Source organism: Balaenoptera musculus, chromosome 8 (assembly GCF_009873245.2).
Source record: "Balaenoptera musculus isolate JJ_BM4_2016_0621 chromosome 8, mBalMus1.pri.v3, whole genome shotgun sequence".
Classification (NCBI taxonomy): domain Eukaryota; kingdom Metazoa; phylum Chordata; class Mammalia; order Artiodactyla; family Balaenopteridae; genus Balaenoptera; species Balaenoptera musculus.
Window position 1 is genome coordinate 546700 of NC_045792.1, and position 18060 is coordinate 564759.

Consider the following 18060-nt stretch of genomic DNA (forward strand, 5'->3'; position numbering starts at 1 on the left):
AACTCTAAATGAAGCACTTCTCTAGGACATCAAAAGATTTGGAAACCCAACGATAATTACCACATAATCATTCAAAAAAGACATGTGGTATATAACATTTGCAAAGAGGAGTTGCACCTGTCACCAATTCAACAAAAGAATACTTTATCTACAAACCACGCAGCGTTGAACATTTAATAATCTGGTTAAAATGATCCATAACAAGAACTCCACGTCAAACGGAATAATACAAGTAACCAAAAAAATGGATTAACACAAATGGTTGATTTCCGCATCTGAAACACATGGGATGTCACCCGGAGCAAGTTACTGAATCTCTCCGTACTTGTTTCTTAGTCCACAAAATGGGCAAAATGATACTAACAACCTCTTAGAGTTATCCATATTAAATGAATACATATTAAATTTTTATAACAGAACCTGGCAAAGAGTAGCTAATAAAGAATGTTTTTATTATATCAGGAACCAGATTTTTTTTAAATGAGAACACGCAAAAATAATAGCAATTGAAAAGTGTAATCATGAAAATAAAAGAGACACAGCTGTGATGCCCTGTGAAGGAATAGTTTTCGAGATATTACTGTAGGGCTTCCCTGGTGGCGCAGTGGTTGAGAATCTGCCTGCCAATGCAGGGGACACGGGTTCGAGCCCTGGTCTGGGAAGATCCCACATGCCACGGAGCGACTAGGCCCGTGAGCCACAATTACTGAGCCTGCGCATCTGGAGTCTGTGCTCCGCAACAAGAGAGGCCGCGATAATAAGAGGTCCGCGCACCGCAATGAAGAGTGGCCCCCACTTGCCGCAACTAGAGAAAGCCCTCGCACAGAAACGAAGATCCAACACAGCCATAAATAAATAAATAAAAAAAATTAAAAAAAAAAAAGATATTACTGTATATTTAGAGCATAAGCAAATAATAGAAAAGAGCTCCCTACTAAAAATGATAGCTACATCCCTTCAAAGTGTATTAATACATCCTACCACCTCTATTCTTTGTCATTAGTGCTATTTTGCAAAACTGTGATTATTCCTCCTATGTTCTACAGGTGAATCCCAGTCCTTAACATTAAGAAAGGCACACAAGTAGCCCCTCCAGGAGACCAAAAGAAGTTAATGGGGGCTTTCCTGGCGGTCCAGTGGTCAAGAGCCCCGCTCCCAATGCAGGGGGGAAGGGTTCCATCCCTAGTGGGAGAACTAAGATCTCGTATGCCACACGGTGTGGCCAAAAAAAAAAAAAAAATTAAATTATATTTAAAAAAATGTTTTTTAAATAAGAAGTTAAGGGGATGTGAAGGCCTTAGCATCCACTAGTTTCACTAACAAACCACCAACTTGAAACTCATTCCTGAACTAAACTGCCGATGTTTCCTGCAATAAAAACTGCAAACTCTCATGTGAACAGATCTCTCAACAATAGGGAGTTGTTCCAGTCTTGAATAGGACAGTGTCAGTGTGACCAACAAAGCCGGGATGGGGACATTCCTGACACCCCTGTCCCCTGGCTAGCCTTTGATCATTCATCTCTCCCAACCACACGTTTATGGAAACCACTTTCAAGCACAGCATAGGGACAACGTCCGACTCCCGAACTTCGCCCTCATCCACAGAGCCCTGCTCCCCGGCTTCTGCCCGGACCCTCACTGTTCACGCCACCCCTGAGGACCACCCCCCCAGTGAGCCTCCAACACAGGAGCCTTTGTTTTCCTAGTACGCCCACCCCACCCCCAAACAGTCACTTGGGGCTTCGCTGTATATACTCTGGCAAACATCATGGGATGACGATGGCAACTAAGCAGACCACAGACCGACTCGAGAACGGGGGGGAACTGCTGATGCCCCAGGCGAGGCTGGTGCGGCGCTCGGGACCCCGGGTCTGAGTGTCCCTTGCTCCTGGGGGCAGACTTCGGGCTCAGTGTTCTCTCTGGACTCTGCTCTGAGGACTACGTGGGACCGCGGTCTCGAGCGCCCAGCGCGCGCCCACGGCCCCCAGCGTGTGGTCCCGCCGTCCGGCTGCCCGAGGCCTCCAGCCGGGGACTGGGGGGGCCTGGGGGGAGGAAGGACAGACCAAGGCCCCGTCCGGGCGGCCCCCGGGCCACTCCAGGGCGGGCTGCAGGGCTGGGCGCCGGCGGGACAAAGGGGACCGGGAACGGGTCGGCTTTGTTCGCGCAGTGATGGAGCGCAGGGCCACGGGCCCCGGGCCGGACCCCGCACCCCGGGACGCCCTGCACCCAGACCCCCAGACCCCCGGGACTCCGTACCTCCGGGACCCCCGACGCCCGCACCTCTTCCCCGGCCCGCACCCCCTACCCCGACCCGGGACCCGCACCTCTGCGCCCCCCGCACCTTCGGGGCCGCTCCCCGCCTCTCCCGGACCCCGGGACCCCCGCATCCCTGACCCCGTACATGGACCGGACCCCCGCATCCCCGGGATTCCCCTCCCTGAACCCAGGACCCCCCGCACCGCCCACCCCCGGGCCCCCGCGCCCCCGCGCCCGCCCCCCACTCCGCCCGGGCCCCTCCGGCCGCGCCCGGCAGAGGCCCGCGGACTCACCCCGCAGGAGCAGCAGCAGGGCGAGCGCGGGCCGCCGCCTCAGCGCCATGTCGAGAGCAGCTGAGGGGCCGAGGGCCCGCTCCCGGCGCAGGCGCCCTGCCCGCGGCCCTGCGCCCGCCCCGGTCACCATAGCGACCACGGCGGCGCGCCGTCGCCATGGTGCACGGGAAGCCCGAGACGAGTCTGGTTGCTATGGAGGCAGGGATGCTCTGGACCGGGACCCCGGGGTCTCTTTCAAAGAATTTGGTGGAAGGAGGTGAAGGAGCGCGTTCAAGAGTGGGCGGGGTTAATTTCCACATCTATAAAATGAATCCGTCACTACAGATCCGGGAAGGAACGCTCCATTAAAATTTGAGACATGAAGTGCTTCTTATTTTACAAATAAGGATGGAGCCCAGTTACCGTGGAAGCATTATTGCCTGCGCCTCTTTTGGGGCCCAGATTCTAAATGTGATGAGAGGGAAAAGCACTGAAATCTGTATAAAACAAGCAAGACGTGCATTATACAGTACATAAAAGTGATGTATTTCTAAAATAAACATAATCATTCGTTTCTGTGTTAGATCAAAAGCATGATGGTATACCAAATAGTTTGTTATGCAGAAAAGCAAGATAATTCTTTGCTCTGATTTCTGAATATTGGGAAATGTTAAGGTTAGGGAGGAAAAATGGAACAGAATCTTATGAGGACCAGCACACAAGATGAAGAGAAGGATTAAACATACTGGAAATTGGACTCAAGGATGCAGGAGATCTTGATACGTTTAATACTGTGGGAAATTCTTTTATTATTATTTATTTATTTATTTGGCTGCGTGGGGTCTTAGTAACAGCACACAGGATCTTTGTTGTGGCGTATGGGATCTTTAGTTGCGGCATGTGGGATCTAGTTCCCTGACCATGGATCGAACCCAGGCCCCCTGCATTGAGAGCGCTGAGTCTTAACCACTGGACCACCAGGGAAGTCCCACTGTGGGAAATTCTTGAAATAGCTTTACATCCAACGTGGAAAGTACATCCCTAATGCTCCAGGAAGCAACAGAGTCAAAACAGAATTCTCAGTATAGTTATTAGTAAAATATGACAGAGTTTCTTTCCAATGACTAATATTTTTTAATGTTTAACTTAGGGACTTCATTTTTCATACAGTCACCCTAGGATTCTTTTGTTTTGTTTTTTGTTTTTTTAGTATTTTAGTATTTTTAGTTTTTACAAAGTAGAATTTTGTAAGTGTGTATATATGTATGTATATACAGGGACTTCCCTGGTGGCACAGTGGTTAAGAATCCACCTGCCAATGCAGGGGACACGGGTTCAAGCCCTGGCCCGGGAAGATCCCACATGCTGCGGAGCAACTAAGCCTGTACGCCACAACTACTGAGCCCGCGCTCTAAAGCCCATGCTCTGCAACAAGAGAAGCCACTACGATGAGAAGCCCGCGCACTTCAATGAAGAGTAGTCCCCGCTGGACACAACTAGAGAAAGCCCGCGCACAGCAATGAAGACCCAATGCAGCCAAAAATTAATTAATTAATTAATTTAAAAAAATAAGTATGTATACACATATATAATTTACTATACTAAATTATGAATGCCAAGAAACATGAAATAGATTGAAGTTGTTGACAAGGATATGCTTCAACTGCCATCACTACATGATCTTCTTTCTAAGTCTTTGTAACTGCTCACACTTTTGTAAGTGTGAATTAATTACATTCCTCCAAATCTCATAAAGACAGAATAAAAATATTGAAATAACTCCATCACCTCTTGTGTTTCTATTGTCTTTCCTTTACTAAACCTTCTTTCTGCTCTAGTTTACCATGTTCCCAAGTCACAAGTAAAAATTATTTTATGGTGATGGTCTGTCCCATCACTAAACACAATAGAGAAATTAAAAACAGTAGAATTCTACTTAGGCTCACTGACTTCTTTTCCTTCTGCTCTCTCTCTGCTCTGCCATTCCCTTCAGCTCCTGGTTATATGCTCAGGCATGTTTGCCATTGTGGTGACCTGGGAAATACGAGGTGGTGTCTGATTGTGGAAAGAGCAGTTTTCAGAAGCAGTGCCTCTTTTCTCCTGCTGAATTTCCTGTGTTTGCATTATGAAATTGTCCTGTCTGTTAAATGGTCTTTTCTGCTAGGGAATCTTTTGAAACTCAGAACAAGATCACAGAGAAAGGCTCCATGAATATTCTATATGGAGCAGAGGTTCCTATGAGACTGAATGCAGGTGCTTCGTTGTAAAACATTGATTTTCCTCCACAGATGGAGTACACATGTCATGACCAGTGGCTGAGACAGGATCCTGGAATGGAGCCTAACTAGTGACATGGTAGGAGGCACTTGACTGTCAAGTGATCTGCTCCTGCTTATGATTTCACTGTTCTCTGGAGAGCTCTGGCCCTGTGCAGAAAGGCAGCAGAGCCCCAGACGCATTCAGTGAGCAAGGCTGTGGAGTCTGTGCTTCTTTCACCACATTATCCAACTAACTATGCTTGTTTCTAATGGTGGCTTACTAAGGAGAGATACATGTCTTAAAAGAGCTCAGGGAACTAAATGTATTTGTGCTAAACTTGAACAAAAGCATTTGCACTGCTTTTCAAACCAACACAAAGTGCAAATCGAGTAGCAAACGGGGAGTGGAATTTTCCTTCGAGACTTGAAATCAAGCAGGACCCTGTGGGGTACCCCCAGGTACAAAAGCCTTTCCATGTCCCCCGTTTCTCATTTGTAGTGTTGACTGAAAAAAAATGCACAACCTAAAAGTTGAGAATTGGGTTTCATTTGGCGGACTTGCTGAGGACTTAAGCCTGGGTGGCAGCCTCTCCGATAGCTCTGAGGCACTGCTCCAAAGAGGTGAGGGAAGAGCCAGGATATATAGGAATTTTTGCAACAAAAACCAGGTGGTCAGAACAGCAAGAGATTACTGTTAATTAAAGAAAAACCAGACATCTCAAATTAATGAATTAAGTGCTTTTCTACATATAGGAAGATGCAAGAGTCTGGACTTACTGAAATCATTCCTTTGATATGCTCCTTAACTATCTAGGGCCAGTATCCTGTTTTTCTCCCTCCTGAGTCCCTTCAGGGTATACAGTTGGGGGCGGCTCCAGTGGCTGAGGGCTTGATGGCCGAAACATCCTTTGTTTACTGATATGGAGGGCAGACATTCTTCATCCACAGCAGGGAAGAGGCTTCAGCCTCCTAGACCTTCCCTGAGTTCAAAAGGGCAGATGCAAATGGTTACTGATTAGAGAAGAGAGGTACTGCAGAGACAAGGGAGGAGCAGTTGAGAAACCATAGTGCTTCCATAAAGAGGGGTCCTGTTTCCTCCTTAAGGGATTTACATAACAATATGTCTTTGAGTTCTTCAGCAGGAACCAGGGCCCCCACCCAGGTGGAGGACGGTAATTTCTGGCTGAGCACAAGATTCCTGGGGCACTGCCCTGTTACATCCCCACCAACCAAACAGAAGGAAGTCACACACCTTGAAGCCCTCACCCCCAATTTGGCCTTTAAGAACTGTTCCCCCAAAACCACCTGGGACTATGGGGGTTTTGAGCATGCGCCCTCACCCATTCTCCTCGCATGGCCCTGCAATAAACCTTTCTCTGCTCCAAACTTCAATGTTGCGGTTTGTTTGGCCTCACTGTGCATCGAGCACACGAACTTGGGTTCAAAAACAAACTCACCTCCAAACAGACTGGAGAGATGCTGGAAGCAACATGGGGGGACATGGGCTCTGGAGTCTGAGGGACAATGATTCAAATTCTTGGTTTTTGTAAACTTGGGAAAGTTACTTAACTTCTCTAAGCCTTGGATTCCTTGTCTGTAAAATAGGGATAACAATACCCACCTCAAATGGTCATTTTGAAGATCATGTGAGATAAAGATTTGGAGCATACCAGGTGCTCAATACATGTTTGTTGCCTGGACCCCTTCCGTTTCCTACTATTTTGGTTCAGATTGGGCAAAATGATATAACATTCCTGGAAAGTCTTGATAAAGAAAAGAAACTCAAGCCTGCAGATGGGTCAGAAGGAATGAGAAGCAGAGAGGGAGTTTTACATCAAAGTGTGTTTATTCTCTTGGTGTTGATGCCAAATCCAGCCTCTGTACCCCAACACTGAATTAAATCTCAGAGACAGAGTTTTGGGTGAAGTAGAAAAGCATAGCTGTATTGCTTTGCCAGGCAAAGGGGGCCACAGCAGAGTAATGCCCTCAAAACTGTGTGTCCCACCCTGGAGGGGGTAGTGAGGAGTTTTATAGTGATGGTTCAGACAGGAGGATGTGACCAGCTGGTGGACGTTGTTCTGCAATCAGAAGAATTGGTGGTGAGGTAATCAGGGGTCAACATCATCAACCTGGTTCCAGCTGGTCTGGGGTCTACGTGCTTGTGGGCAGCATACAGTTAACCTCTCCCACCTGGTGGGAGTTTCAGTATCTGCAGAACAGCTCAAAGACATTGTGATGTGCATCCCCTGCGGGGGCACCAGGACCTGCCTCACAGCTGCACTGTGGTTTCTCCACTGCTCCTCCCCTGTCTCTGCAGCCCCTCCCTTCCCTGATTAGCAACTGTTTGAACCTGCCCTTTGGAACTCTGGGAAGGTCTTGGAGGCTGAATGAAGCCTATTTCCTGCAAACAAGAAATGGGGGACACAGAAAGACTTTTGTGCCCTGGAGTCCCACAGGGTCCTGCTCAGATTCAGTGTGACTAACTTCTGAAAAAGTAACAGGACTGTGCTTCTGTTCCTTTGCTGTGCATTCTACGCCAGAGCGATGACCTGAAGTCAGCCTCCCGGCAGGAGAGAGTGGGATCCACCGACAGGGAAGTCACTGACCCCAGAGCCTTCCAGTAAAGCGCCCCCGCTGGGTTGATCCAAGGTTCTGTGGCTCCAGGTCCCCTCTCTTCAAGTCCCAACTTCTTGCAATATTTCCAACTCTGTTCTCACACACTTGTCTCGTCTATCATCTTCTCTTTCTCTTCAGTGTCTTTCCTTCGGTTTTTTTGAATAGGAGGACACCTTTCCATAACCTAAGGAAACAGTATGTGGACTGAAAAAAAACGCACAACCTGGAAGTTGAAAGTTATGTTTTATTCGGGACCTTACTGAGGTCAGCAGGTGGGGAGACAGCCTCGCAGATAGCTCTGAGGGACTGCTCCAAAGAGGTAGGGGAGAGCCAGGATGTATAGAAGTTTTTGCTGAAAAAAATCACATGTAGTCAAACATCAAAAGATGACTGCTAATCACAAAAAACCCAGACATCTCAAATTAATGATTTCAGTGCTTGTCTATGTATGGGAGGATGCAAGAGTCTGGGCTCATTGAAATCAGTCCTTTGATGTTCACCTTAACTATCTAGGGCCTGTATCCTTTTTTCCTCCATCCTGAGTTCCTCTCAGGGCTCACAGCAGGGTGGGCTGCAGTGTCTGATGGCTTGCTGGTGGGCAGCATTCATTGTTTACCAGAATGGCAGGCGACATTCTTTGTTTAATGAAATGGCAGGCAACAATTTTTTTGTGCACAAGTAGCAGACATCCCCTTTAGCAATAGGGTAGGGGGTCCCCGGAGACAGAGAACCAGGCATGGCTTTCTAGACATAAGAGAAGGCATTTTTGGCCTAAGCCATTTTGTGATCGAATCTTGGCCACAGTGCTTGCCCTTGAACAGGTCTCGGTGATCAATGCTCTCAGGGAAGTAAGGGAATGTGGGAACACAGGAAAAGCAGCCAAGAAACAACAGCTCCGAAGTAGAACAGAGTCCCATTTCCTCTTCAAGGGCTACATATAACATGTGATCCAGTCTCTGAGCTCTGCAGGAACTAAGGCCCCCACCCAGGAGGAGGACGGAGCAATGATGTGGACCCTCAAGTGTGGACTCTGTTGACCTTTGCCCCAATTCTATGCTGAGTTTGCCTCTGCTCAAGCCCCTTCATGAAGATGCACGTGACCCTTAGGGTAAAACTTCCCCAGTTTTGCTCTTCGGGGAGACACTGCTTCGGCAAAGATCCCCTGTGTTCTCCTCACTTGCTGCAAGTAATAAATCCTTCCTTGTCCCACTCTTTGGCTTGGTTGTGTCTTTTGGCTCCACACCCAGCAAGAGGTGAACCCAGTTTTTCTGGGGTAACAACCAGACATGCTGCTTATGCTGGATTAAGAAGCAAAGTCTGCACTTTGATTTATTTGCACGTTCCTCTCCTTTGTAGGGGTTCACTCGAAAAAGGTCATATTAATGCTAAAGTTTGGGCTTACAGTGGCTTCCTAGAGAGGAACTTTTGTAAGAAGCGACTGAGCAGGCCTTAGACGTTTCACCCGAAGGAGGCTCGGTGTCGTGGGCTAGAGTGTGTCAGTGTGCGTGTGTGTTTAAGTAAAGATATCATACATGCTGTGGGTGAAAGAAAGAGCCCCTCCCCTCTGCCCAGGGTCAGCATCAGCCAGGACCTCTTTATTCCCCAGCATATAGGCAGCCATGGCACCACCAACAGGGGCGGACAGTAACACGGCCACGAGGGAGTCTGACGTAGGAGCTGCTTCTCCCGGGCTGACAGCCCTAAGCTCCCTGTCAGGGCGTCAGCCTCAGCACCTTCTCTGAGGAAGCAGAGAAACAGGGCTTGGCTGAGTGCCAAGACGCCAGGGACGAGGGGTCAGGGACGCTGATAAACAGCACTGCCCATCGCCTTCCGGAAGGACATCTGCCGAGAGATAAAACAGACCAGCTCTTTCTTTCTCTCCACTTGGCCTCAAGAACATTTCCACTGACCTGGAGAAAAGTGAGAAACTTTTCCTAACCTATGCTCCAGGGCTGGGGACACGTGTGCGACCCGGTTGTCCTGGAGCAAAGCCAGGAGCGCCTGTGAGGGTGAGAAGACGCAGGGCAGACAGGTACCTGCAGCCCGTGGTGCCCCAGTCGTGTGCCTCCAGGACGCCCCAACCGATGTGTTTACAGACTGGAGATATTTTTATCCCAACCCTCCAATGAGAGCTAATTTTCTCTTCACACAAATGGTACTACGGAGTGTTTACTTCCTGGAGGCACCGGAGAGAGACCAGGGTGTCCTCTTCTGCTGCAGGAGGCCTGTCTGCCTTGGAGTCCCTCCGGGGGTCAGCCCCTCCTCCAGGGTTTGGGGTTAGGGGAAGGAGCTCCTCCCTGCTCCTGCTATTATGTTTATCTTGGGGTCTCTGTCCAACATTCCCAAACCCCAGGGGCCACAGCTGCTCAGCCTGGGGCCCGTCTGTCTCCTGCCTCAGTTAGGTACAGACTTCTGCATATACATTCAGTTAAATTTATTTATTGTGCCACTTAAAAGGTCAATATCTTTGCCTTCCTTTTTTACTTTAGTTATTAATATCTGGGAAAGTTTGGTTAAATATCAGGCTGTGATTATGGATGTCTCATCATTGCGTTTCTATGTTTGCTACACGTGCACAGGTTCGGGAGCACCGTGCCATCCCGAGGACACCATGGGGCAAGCTTGTGGCTTTCACCCTCCTGGCCTCCGCTCCTCCCCTCCCCCTCTGCCTAGGCCTCAACCAGGAAAAGGCTGCCCTTGCCAGCCTCAGGCCTCAGCAGCCTCTCCCTGTCAAGTTCCCTGAAGCCTTAGCTGCTCTCCCAAGCGGGCCTGGTGAACATTTTCCTCCAAACAGACATAGTTCTCTCCGTAAGTGAAATCACGGCAAACGATCATGTGATAGCCATGCTTTCCAAGTCACGGCCTCCAGCTGGAGGACCACGGGTCAGTGCTGGCCTTGTGTCACGTCTTCTGAGGGCCTGCCGCGCGGCGCTTGCTTGATGACCGCATTAGAATGTTGAGAAACACATGCACATAGACGTCATAATAATGACATATGCTACAGAATCTCCTGTAAAAGATCTTTCAGAATAAAGGAATATCTTTGTGTTTGGAATGATTGAGGAAATCTTCTTCCTGCAGATGTGGAGAGAGCTGTATAACCTTTGATAATCACCTTCCATCATTTAACTATCCACCCGGCAAACGCCATGCGTATTGTGTTTGTGCCTGGTACCAAGCGAAGAACCAGAAATAATATGGGCACAGTTTCCTTCTTCAAGGAGCCCACAGTCCGGTAGGAGAGAGAGGGGGAAGAATAATCATGTCCTAGGCATCAAGTAACTCACAGAATGAGCTAACGTGGATCTCCACTGCTCTGTTGCATCACACAGGGAGATTCTCAATAAAATAGGGACAGAAAAATTAAAATGCATATTGAGTTTGAAATAAAGAAATCCATAAGCAACAGAAACAAGGAAAAATTAAAATGCATGTTGAGTTTGAAATAAAGAAATCCATAAGCAACAGAAACAAGGAAGGAATTTAAAGCCAAAGTAGTAAGTCTGCAAACTGAAGCCACGGCAAAGCTAACTGGAGGAGGGGGCTGTGCAGAACCAGGGGAGCAGTTCATCACCACACCAGGAAGGGACAGGCCTTAGGGCCCATGTGAAGCAGGGCTTCGGAGGGAAATCCCGGCTCCCTCAGGGGAATTTGGCTAGGAAAAACCTCCATCCATCATTTTCTGCCCTAGGCTCTGGGTAAGAAAAAGAAAACAGTTTCCTGTGAGAAACTCAAATTTCCAGGTGTGGGATGTGAACTTACACCATCTCTCAGGGTGTGGGAATCCCCAAACCCCAAAATTAATGTAAAACTTGTTCTCACAGTGGGGAAACCTCGGGGCAACCAGTTGAAGCAAACCGGCAACTCTTCCTGGCGTGTCCTGAGGGCATAAAGGCCCCACAGAAGAAACACCCCGGATGCTAAGCATGATTTACAAGCTCCGGAGAAGACAGCCTGCCTCAGAGGCAGCCCATGACCAGCGGGAGACTCACCCCCCAAATCTTGAGATAATGAAATAATCCAAAAGAAACAACAAAATAAGTTGCCCTACAAAGTACACAGAGATAAGAGGGCTAGAAAACATGGAGGAATAAAAGGGCATCGGAAGGACTAGGAAGACAAGAAAAAGAGCCACAGAGAGTTTCTGTTAATGCAAGTTCGTGTGCCCGATTACGTACAGTGAGGCCAAACAAACTGAAACGTCAGAGTTTGGAGCAGAGAAAGGTTTATTGCAAGGCCAGGCAAGGAGACAAGGCAGCTCATGCCCTACAAAGCCCCAAGCTCCCTGAAGGGTTTTGGCAAAGCACTTTTAAAAGCTGGGGGGGCGGGGCGGGGAGGGGCAGGGGGAGGTGACGCAGGGTAAATGATCAGCTTGTGCACAATTCTCTGGTTGTCTGACGGTGAGGTAGCTGGGTGGTGTCACAGGGGTTAACATTATCAGGAGGCCTGGGGCTCTGTGCTCATGGTCCTCAAGTCGTTAACATCTTCCATTTGTTGGAGAGGGGGTTTTTGAAATCCACAAAACAACTCAGGAAGTGTGCATCAAACACTATTATCTAGGTACTTCAGAGAGGAGCAAAGCAGAGGATATGGGGGAGGGCCTGTCCCTGGAAGGCCCCCATGGGGTCCTGCTCACATTTCTAGGAATGAAACATTTAGGAGGGAAAAAAAGAACTCAGTGGATGAATTGACAGTTGACTGAAAGAAAATTAGCAAAGTGAGAGATCTTAGGAAATTACTCAGGATGAGGCACAGAGAAGTAAAGACATGAAAATGTGAAAAAGATGTTAAGATGTGCAATAGAGGATAAGAATTGTAGAGGAATAAAATAAGAACAAGGAAAAAGCAGTAACTGAAGAGATAACGGCTCAGAAATTCCAGAATTGATGAAAGACATGAATCCTTAGTTTGAGGAGGTATCCCACATGATAGCCCAGGATAAAGAAATGTCTCCTTTTTGTTTAGTCACCCAGCCACATGGACCATCCCTAGACATAACAGGGTGAAGTATCAGAACCCAAAACTAGAAGAAACATCCCAAAGTTAGTTATGTTGAAAAGATGGTCTATGTACAAGGGAATAACAGCAGTAATAGCAGAGGCTGGAACAAAAGGAAATAACTGCCCCAAAGAGCTGAGGGAAATGAGAAGTCAGTCCAGGATTCTATCTCCCGGTAAAGTAGGGCTCAAGAGTTAGGGTAAAAAAATGTGAGAGCAGATCAGTTGTTTTGGTGTTGAAAGAGATACTCAAGGATGCTCTAAAAGAAAAGCATAAAAAGAAAAGGAGGAAACAATCCAGAAGGAAGCAATGGGATGAAAGAAGCAAAGATGAGCAAAAACTTTGGTAAGCAGGTGGGCATCTGCAAGTAAGCACTGGCTCTACAAACACATAATAATATAATAATAATAATAATAACCTATCCTGTGAATTTTGAAAAATAAAGCCAAACTACTAGACACTAATAACATAAAAAACTAGGGTTGGAAGACACTTAGAGCATAGGGAGGACAGTTAATGTTTAAATTAGACTTTTAAAATTAGAGCATGGAGTTGGAACATTTAGGGGGTGCTCCTTAAAAGGAAAGAAGTGCTCAACTTCCAGATCAGTGGAGCAGGTGAAGGGGTCTCCAGCAAAGGTCCTTGGATGTCAGGCTGAGCTTTGTACCACATCCCACAGGAGATGGGAATTACGGAAGGCTTTCTAACAGGGGATCGAGCCCCACCTTACACTCCCGACACACCCCGGGCAGAATTAAGCACTTACTCCATGTTCCAAAGCCTCTTGGAGGGTATCTCTGAAATAGCATCTATCACAGTATGTCGTTATTTATGTACACGTGTATATAGCATGCAACTGTCTTTCTTCTGGTCTGTGAACTCCTAAAGGGAAGAAACATTTCAGAAATCTAAGTTAGCTACCTTTTATGGGAATGGTGAGGGTCTGACACCAGCGACCTTTCTGTGAGTAGCAGAGGGTGCCGGCTCTATGCTCTCCCAGCTTCTGTCCCCTCCCTTGGGTGGCCGGCCCACCCCTCTTGGGGGCACTGCCTGGGGCCCCCGGAGCACCCTGCACCTGCTCAGGGGGCCCAGTGCCTGGGAGTCAGTGTCGCAGGTGGGGAGGGGCTTCTTCTGCTAGGATGAGGCCCAGCTCCCTGGCTTTCCCTCCAGGCTCCTCTAAGGATGGGCTGGGGCTGAGGCTTTGCCTGAAAGGCACCCTTCTCTCCCTCCCTGACCCGCTCCCCACCCTCTGACTGTCCCCCCCGGGGGGGGCACTCTCTTCCACACAAATCCTCATCACCTTGGGTCTGCTTCCCACGCTGCCCGGAAGGAGGCCGGGGTCCTCAGTCACAAAGCACTGGGTCTGGGCTCAGGGCATGCTGGCTCTGACCCAGCCACTGTCGCAAGTTCAAGTCTCTCCAGCTCTTTTCTTTCCTCCCTCCCCCCCTGCCCCTCCCTCACCTCCCCCTCCTCCCCCTCCTCCCCCTCCCCCCCCCTCCCCCCCCTCCTCCTCCCAGCTCCCCCCAACTCCCCCACCTCCCCCCCACCCCATCTCCTCTTTTCCTTCCTCCAGGAGCAAATCAGCCACCGTCTTCTCGGGCTGGGCCGGGCGGGGAGCAAGGATGCCCAGGGTCGTCCACTGAGCAGGCAGTCCTGGGTTAAATTCTCCCAATTCTCTGGGTTTGTTTTCCTAATTCTTTCACGGGGATGGATCTCGTGGTCTCCCGTCCTGTGATGATCTACGGGAAACAAGGGACACGAACTTCGGAAGAAGGAAAAGGAAAGGGCCCACGTACAGAGGATGGGTGTTCTGTGCAGGTCGGTGGAGAAAGTTTTCCAGCCACCACATCCTCCTACCGCCCCTGGCTGGACGTCCCGGTCGGTGGATGCAGGGAGGCTGGGTCCGGGTGGGGAGGGCTGCCAGGTCCCTCCGCAGGCCTGGGAGCGCTAACGGAGCGCGGGAGGATTAGCCACACACCGCTTAATTCCTGTTAATCAGGATTGAGGGGCCCGTGTGCTCCTAAGTAGCAGCTGAGCTGCCAACCGGCCGCCCGGGCTCCCCGCCCCCGCACTCCCATCGCCCCAGTCCCAGGCTGGTCCTCCCCCGGCCTCTCAGCTTCCATCCCCTCTCCCGTGTCTGGGATTTTTTTTTTTCTCCCACTGGCTCGTTGGTCTTCACCGTCCCAGCCGCTGCTCCCATCTCTGTGGTGTGGTCCTTCCCTTCTCCTGCAGGTTCCCCCTTGTTTTGAACACACGCAGCCCCACGCTCTTGTAACTTCTGTTCTTGCATCAACAAACTCCCTGACCCTTGGTTGACCTGCGAAGGCCAAGTTCAAAGGCAACCCTTCCTGGCTCCTGCGGAGCCGGGCGCGTCTCCCTCATCCCTGACCTCACAGAAGATTCCAAAGCTGGGGCTCCCTCTCCTCATTGCCGAGGACAGACTGTCCTGTTTCTCCTCCTCCACCTCCACATCTACCTCCTCCAGCTGAGCTCAGAGCCAGCCTGTGCTGAGAGGGAAACAAACTTCCCACCCAAGGTCAGACGGTGATCAGGCCTCACCCTGCGTGGGGTTGTCTCTGCATCACCCTGTGTCTGCTGTCTCGGTATCTGTGTGTGTGTGTGTGTGTGTGCGCATGCGTGCATGTGTGTGCACGGGGCGTGCATCTACCTGTCTGCGTGGAGCAGTGCCTATGAGATAATATGCACGAACTCTGTGTGGAGCCCCCGTGTGAGAAGCGTGGGGAGGTGGAGTGGGGGGAACGGGGGCTGGCGAGGGGAGGAACCCGTGTGCGCAGATGTGTGTCTGAGCTGTGTGTTGCAGAAAGCTGTTGGGGTGTGTGTGTGTGTGTGGAAAATGACATTTGTAGAAATGCATATTTAACCACAGAAATGAACTGAGGTGGGAAAAGTGTTTGATTGTGTGGACTTTGGGAAGGTTGGGTTTTGGATGAAAAACAGAGAGGAAGCTTCTTAGAAGCATCCAAACAGAAGTTGACTACCTTTTATGGTTATCTCATGGATAAGCCCCTTAAAATGTCCGATTCTGGGGCAGCAGCAAACATCCAGGGTTTGGCTTCCCTCCAAGAACTGGCTTTGTTTCCAAGAAGCTTGTTAGACTAAGAAAAAAGCATCTTTGACCTTGTCCCACCCCCACTCTCAAACTCCAAGGACAGGGGCTTCCCTGGTGGTGCAGTGGTAAGAATCCGCCCACCAATGCAGGGAACACGGGCTCGAGCCCTGGTCCGGGAAGATCCCACATGCTGCGGAGCCACTAAGCCTCTGCGCCACAACTACTGAGCCTGCGCTCTAGAGCCCGTGAGCCACAACTACTGAGCCCACGCACCACAACTACTGAAGCGCGTGCGCCTAGAGCCCGTGCTCCACAACAAGAGAAGCCACCGCAATGAGAAGCCCGCGCACCACAACGAAGAGTAGCCCTCGCTCGCGGCAACTAGAGAAAGCCCGCGCACACAGCAACGAAGACCCAACGCAGCCAAAAAAAACCCCAAACAACTCCAAGGACACACACACACACACACACACACACACACACACACACACATCCCCCTCCTCCAGCTCCCCCCACCCCTGACGCTGGCCCTCCCACCTGAGCAGGATCCAACCGCGTGGTCCCCAACGGCTGACAAAGGAGAGGAGGGGGCAGAGAGCAGCCCTGGTCTGGGCCTCCCCCGCGCTCCGATCCCGCTGCAGAGCCCACCGCGGCCCCTCGGGACAGCCACCTGGCCGCCCGGACAGCAGGTGTCGGCCACCAGCGGGCTGGCCGGGCGCCAGGCTCATGGCGCCACCTGGCGGCCACTCCTGCCGCCACAGCTCCTTCCCCGCCGACCCAGCCCTCACACAGGCCGTGCTGGCTTCCAATCCCAGCTGTTTGTTCTGTGTCCACTGTTCAGAGGGACTTCTGTGGACTGACGTGGACGGGGCACAGAACCAGAAAGGGTTATGGCCCTGAAACCCACGGGTCAGCAACCTGGGTGGGATGAGGAAGAGGAGAGGGGCCAGCTAGGAAAATTCCAGGTGTTTCAGTCTGGGCTGGGCTGGGGCGAGCCCCTAACCCAGGCTGTGAGATGACTTTTCTACCCTCTTTAAGAGCATTTCCGTATTCATCTAAAAATGCAGGATTGGGAGCCGGGCAGCCTGCACTGGCGGCCTGGGGTCTACCAGCCGTGAGGGCGAGACCCCTCTGGCGGGGGAGAGGGGAGTGGGCCACAGGGAGGGTCCCCAAGCCCGGGAGGGGAACCCGCGGCCTAGGGCCAGCAGAAGGAGCGCTGGAGGTGAACGCTGCTTCTCTACTCACTCTGTGACCTTGAGAGAACTGCTTAGCCTCTCTGGGCCTCGCCTTAAATTTCAGAACCTCCCGCTGTAAGGCCTCGGTCTGTGTTCAGGCCGCAGCCGCCATCACGTCCTCTTTCGTGCTGCAGTCACACCGGTCTATTCTCCTCCTCCCAAACAGACATCGCTGGCTCTTAAAGTCTGCTGGTGTCATTCCGTTTGCTTGGGGTGCCCACCCCACCTCATCTGTGCCTCTAAATTCCATCCATCCCCACAGTGAACCCAAATTCCACTGCTTCCCTGGAGCTTCTCCTGATCTTCCCAACTGCATATCCATCCCCTCGTCCTCTCCTGGACCCACCCGGGGACTCATGGACCCTTCTCCTGGGTGATGCTTCACAGTACATCCCGGTCGTCTGGGCCTTTATCTTACACCCTCGCCAGGTGGCCAGCTCCACCAGCGGATACCATCCTAGCTCGTCTTTGCGGATCCTGCCTGGCACTGCTCTGGCCACGCTGCGTGCTGAGCAGACCCCTTAGTGAATAAAGGGGAATGTCCTTTTTTTTCATATCTCAGCTTAGGTGTCATTGCTCCCAGTAAGTCTCCATGAACCTCCCACCCCACCGCACTCCTGATGCTTCTAGAACAAGCCTTCCTCCTGTCCTCCTGCTTAGCGCACTGGCCCGCAGCTGCCTCCTTGCCTTTCTCACCTACGCGGCGATTAGCTCCTTGAGGAAAGACTAGTCTTTGGGTCACCATTGCCTGGACTGTTCATGACACATGGTAGGAGCTCAGTAACTATCTGGTGACGGAATAGGTGGATACGTGCGTGGATGGGTAGGTGCCTGGAAATGCGGAGGCTGCGGACGGGCTAAGGGTGGTCTTTAAGACCCCTTTACAAGCTAATATTTATGATTACAGAGCTGGGAGCTCTTCTTTGAGGGAGAGTAGCCCTGGCTATTTGCGAAACCACAGGGTGATCTCGGTGGGCTGCAGACGTTGTTGTCCCCTGAAGGGACGTTGTTTGCTTCTGTGGGGATCTGGCCTCCCACTCCACGGGGAATTTCGTGTTCCCTGGGCTCAGCCTGGCCCAGAACTTGGCAAGATCTCTGGGGTGTTCTTTTTGTCACCAGCCCGGGTAGGAGGGTGGACGGGTGGGTGGGAACCGTTTTGGGAAAGAGTGTTGGGGAGTGTTTGTGTGTGTGGTGAGTCAGGGCCTCGGAGCCCTAATCTCTGCCCCCCTCTCCGTGGGGGGGTTCTCACCACTCAGAGGGGGTGGAGGGCCACCAACTGTCTTTGGAAAGTTTTCTGAGTCACAGCTTCTCCCAAGTCAGCTGGAGCTTATGTAACGGGCCCTCCGTTCCAAA

General features: G+C 50.8%; 1 protein-coding gene across 2 annotated transcripts in view; it reads right to left on the reverse strand.

Moving 5' to 3' along the window:
• The window catches only part of JAM3 (junctional adhesion molecule 3), a 59363-nt gene extending 56706 nt beyond the window's left edge, over nucleotides 1-2657 (reverse strand). For both annotated transcript variants that reach the window (XM_036861719.1, XM_036861720.1), the window contains exon 1: nucleotides 2552-2657. In XM_036861719.1, the coding sequence (XP_036717614.1) occupies nucleotides 2552-2600 (49 nt within the window). In that variant the 5' untranslated portion in view covers nucleotides 2601-2657. The remainder of the gene's footprint in view (nucleotides 1-2551) is intronic.
• Nucleotides 2658-18060: the final 15403 nt, after the last annotated feature.